Raw genomic sequence first — 4,436 nt, forward strand, 5'->3', positions numbered from 1 at the left:
TTCCTTTATGTGTATGCGAGCAGATAAAGAATGCAGCGGCTAATGTGCTGAGGGAAACCTGGCTCATCTACAAACACACCAAACTGATGAAGAAGATCGACCACTCCAGAGTGCGCAAGCATCAGCGGAAGTTCCTCCAAGCTATACATCAGTGAGACCACATCTTACATCCACCCACACACACACACACACGAACACACACACAAAACAAACACATGTACACAAGAACACAACAGTGCTGCTAAAGCCTTTGAAATCAGCTGTATTTTCTATCCACCCACAAGTTGAATCAACACTGATAATCACATAAAGTGCATAAATCCCTGCACATACACACACACACACACACAATATGAATCATCATCTACCAAAGGGCAGGTTCACTCCAGACAAATACAGTTGTGGGACTGAATAATCACTGCATTGTACATACTGCAAAACTTCTGCAAAAATCATGCATTGTAATTTTGTTCTTCCATGGCTTTAGGGGTAGTTGTTCTGTTAAAAATTGTTTACTCAGATATTTTTGTATATCCTCTGTCTAGTATCACAATTTAGCATACTTTTAATTGCACTTGCTCCTTTGATCATGAACGGTGACCGAGAACATTTTTTTTCATTGTGACATGGAAAGGCTAATCTTAAAGCATGCGGTCTGTGGACGTGGGGCAGACTGTGAATACAGTGACAGGGTGATTTAATGGGGTACAAGTACAAAGCAGCTCATCTGGAGGTGCAGCCTAATAAAATTATAATGGAAGAAGCCACAGGGTTTACTTTTATGAAAACACATATTAGACCGTTAGTTTGAGAGTTGACAGTTTTAATTTGAATTGGACTGAAGAAAGATGATTTGTTTTATTTTATCTAATTTCATTCCATTTAGTATTGCCTTAGACCTTATTCCCCTTATGGTTCCTTAATATCAAAACTACCCTGTTTTCTTACTTTAGAGCTGAAGGTCTCAGTCTTATTCCAACATTAAATGTATGTATGTATACTTTTAGCTGTATTGAAAAATCACAGGGTTTCAAAGCACACTATGTTTGTTCATTCAAATTCAGCAGCACACTGCAGGTGTAAATGAAGCTGAATCAGGCAAGGTCACTGCTCTACAGTGTTATGGTCTGGACCCGGAAGGATTGGCTCTCTGGACAGCCCACGGTGTATTTATTGGGTTGCAACTTTGTGTGTGTGTTTAATGTGTATGTATCTGTTTGCAGATTACGCAGTGTGAAAATGGAACAGAGGAAACTCAGTGATCAGGCCAACACACTAGTGGACCTCTCAAAGGTGAGTCGCACACAGACACTGTTGACACACACACATCTGAGCTCTTCATTTATGTAGGACATCCACTTCACAGACACATAACCATCGCTCAGGTCACTAACTCATACCTAACATGCCTTAGCCCCCACAAAATATACTACAACATTCCTCCGTTTCAATAATGGCATGCCCATTTTCGTGGTTTTGTGTCTCCTAGCAACCGGAACAAGTGTAAAAACGGGGATGACTGAGACAGAGAGTGACGAGGAAATGAGAGGAGGGAAGGGAGTGCTCATGTTTTCTGTTACTGTGTGGGTTTCTGAGTGAGAGTGTGTGTGTGTGTGTGTGTGTGTGTGTGTGTGTGTGTGTGTGTGTGTGTGTGTGTGTGTGTGTGTGTGTGTGTGTGTGTGTGTGTGTGTGTGTGTGTGTGTGTGTGTGTGTGTGTGTGTGTGTGTGTGCGTGCGTGCGTGCGTGTGTGTGCATGTTTCAGCGTGTGACTGTGATTGTAAAAGAGAGACAGACAAAAGGGAGTGAGTAAAGAGGGAGAAAGAAATTTGTGTGTGTGTGTGCGTTAGTGTGCGTGCGTCTTTCCAAGGACCAATGCCTTTAGCACCAAATATTTTGCAATTATGCCATCTTAATGACCACTTGTACATTTACTTTGGTTTTGGAGGCCAAGATGTGCAAGGCAGGGACACTCTGCCGCCTTCCTTTCATTCTCTCTCTCTCTTCTCTCTTATTCTCCCTTTTGTCACAATAACACCCACATAGATACCTTACTCCAGCCTCTTTTTAATTCCAGCTTCTACTCCCTCTTTGGACACTTTCTTACTCACTCCTTCTGAACGTCAGGCTTTCACTTTTTCCACTTTTGCTTCACTCTCCCCAACCCCTTTTACTTATTCAATCCAAATTAATTTTCTTTAAACAAGCTTTAATAAAGCAACACTCATAACTTATTTGCAATCAGTAACCCTTCTACAAAGCACTCTGTGTGCACTGAGTCATCTCTCCTCTCCTCTCCTCTCCTCTCCTCTCCTAGATGCAGAGCGTCATGTATGAGCTCATGTCGGAGCTCAACGACCGCAGCGAGGACTTGGAACGCCAGATGCTGTCCCTGGAACAGCGGGTGGAGCAGCTCACTGCCGGCTTCAACACCCTGCCTGCACACCTCTCGGCCACCCTCAGCACCCAGCACGCCGCCCTGGTCCACTTGCTCCGAGAGAGGGATGGCTGGGATGGGAGAGGAGGTGGTGGAGGAGGTGCTGTGGTTCCACTGTCCCCTGCTGTGTCTTTAACCGCTGCTGCAGCTTCAGTTTCTCCAGTCCAGGTCTTATCTCCAGCATCCCCCTCATCCCAGGTCCCTACTTTGGCCTTAGAGTCCCCTCTGTCGCCCCCATCTCTGAGCCCAGAGGGGAGCCTGGAGGCTAGTCCCATCCCAAACACCTGCACTTCTAGCTGCTGAAGACGGATCTGAGGACCAGGACAGAACAAATATGGAAAGAATTCAGGGAGAGAGGAGGGGGTTGTGCTTGTGGTCTCACATCAGACTAAAGGAGAGAACAAGGAGGGAGGAGGAGAAATGTAAAGCAATCCTCAGAAATTAACGCTCCATGAGGGAGGGATGAAGACGGAACTATGAGGATAAATAATAGAATTAGGATGGAGGGCCAGTGTGAACGATGAGACATGTTGGGGACTTTGGGGCGTTTTCCTTGGCAATGGAAGGAGAAGAAAAATTGAGATCAAATGGAGACTCTGAAAGGTGTGAGGGGGAGGAAGAATGTCAAGAAAGTGAGAAATGGAGGTAGAGAGGATGAGGAGGGGAAAGGAGAGGGGAGGAGAAATAACGAGGAATAATTACATGAACTCAGAGCTCCTAAATGGAATCCACTCCAATTACTAAAAAGGGCCTTTTATTCTCTCTCTCTTTCTCTCTCCCAATTTCTCTCCCAACTTCCTTTATCAGGAATTAATGACCATGACTTTTTATCCTTAAGATGTATTTTCTATCTGAATGCTACCTGTGTGTTAACGAGCATCCCTTTAACAGAGAGTCGATCAATACGACCATGATATATATATATAAATAAACAAAAACTAGTGGCATGAACTGCACACACACATACACACACACACACACACACACAGAACCTATATTAACACATCGTTCATGCAATACAAGTTAACACAGCACAAAATAGATACATACATTTTAAAAAATTCACAATGCAGGCCCTACTTACACTCACACAAATAAATTGTGTGCAGTAGCCCACAAGATAACACTAAAGCCTATACTGCCAAGAACTCAATGCACTGTCATTCTCCACAGAGCACTGCCAAGCAATGTCGACACACTGTAAAAAATGTTCATCCAAAAGACTTATCTTTTGTGGGCGTGAGCTGATGCAGTAGTTTAGACTTAAAATGCATATTTGTGACATTTTAACTACTCAGTTGGAAACCGTTACCGCTCACTGAACTACACAAATTACAGAGGAAGTTGAAATAAGTTGGTACGACACTGAGAGACAAAAGTCATCACAACGTCTGTTTGTGACGCAAAGGGAATACAACTACAACAGGACTTTATTACTGCATTTATTGAATTACAGATTCAGTTGAACTGATGTTTACGTGTACTGGTAGGTTTGCTGTACTAAAATTAGACTTTAAAGAGTTTGATTTTGTTTAATTTCTGTCAACATTTCTTATAAAAATCTCAGCAAATTGACAATTTTATAGTTGTATCAAGTGCATTAATACTGGGATGGTTGTTAAAAAAAAAAGATTGAAGAGAAACAAATATTAAACTGCCATATCAAACTGGTTCATTAGTTTTGAAGAAACTCTGACTTATACAAGACAGAGCTTTGCCCAAACGTAATGCTCCACATTTGGTGATTGTTTTGCAGGTAACAGCAGTCAAATCGTTCTCCATCAATAAGAAATGATCTTCTCATTGTTTTACTTGTCTGAAGTCAGGGAAGTCCGATTGACTGGGATGCTGTAGTATCGATTGCTTTGCATTCATTCTCTAAAAGATATTTCTACTTGGAATATATTACGAAAATGATTTTTGCTTTAGTAATTTAATTGACTTTTTAAAAATCCAACAATTGTTTACCTGTGTGGTTATAAGTTGATAGATTTCACATTGT

At 42.0% G+C, this 4,436-nt stretch overlaps 1 protein-coding gene across 1 annotated transcript in view; it reads left to right on the forward strand.

The window, feature by feature from the left end:
- kcnn3 (potassium intermediate/small conductance calcium-activated channel, subfamily N, member 3) overlaps nt 1–3,486 on the forward strand; it is a 51,879-nt gene extending 48,393 nt beyond the window's left edge. Inside the window, 3 exon segments of the mRNA XM_034875022.1 lie at nt 24–151; nt 1,224–1,293; nt 2,315–3,486. Of these exon segments, the coding sequence (XP_034730913.1) occupies nt 24–151; nt 1,224–1,293; nt 2,315–2,737 (621 nt within the window). The 3' untranslated portion in view covers nt 2,738–3,486.
- The last annotated feature ends 950 nt before the right edge of the window (nt 3,487–4,436 follow it).

The sequence above is a fragment of the Etheostoma cragini genome, chromosome 6 (genome assembly GCF_013103735.1).
Source record: "Etheostoma cragini isolate CJK2018 chromosome 6, CSU_Ecrag_1.0, whole genome shotgun sequence".
Lineage (NCBI taxonomy): Eukaryota > Metazoa > Chordata > Actinopteri > Perciformes > Percidae > Etheostoma > Etheostoma cragini.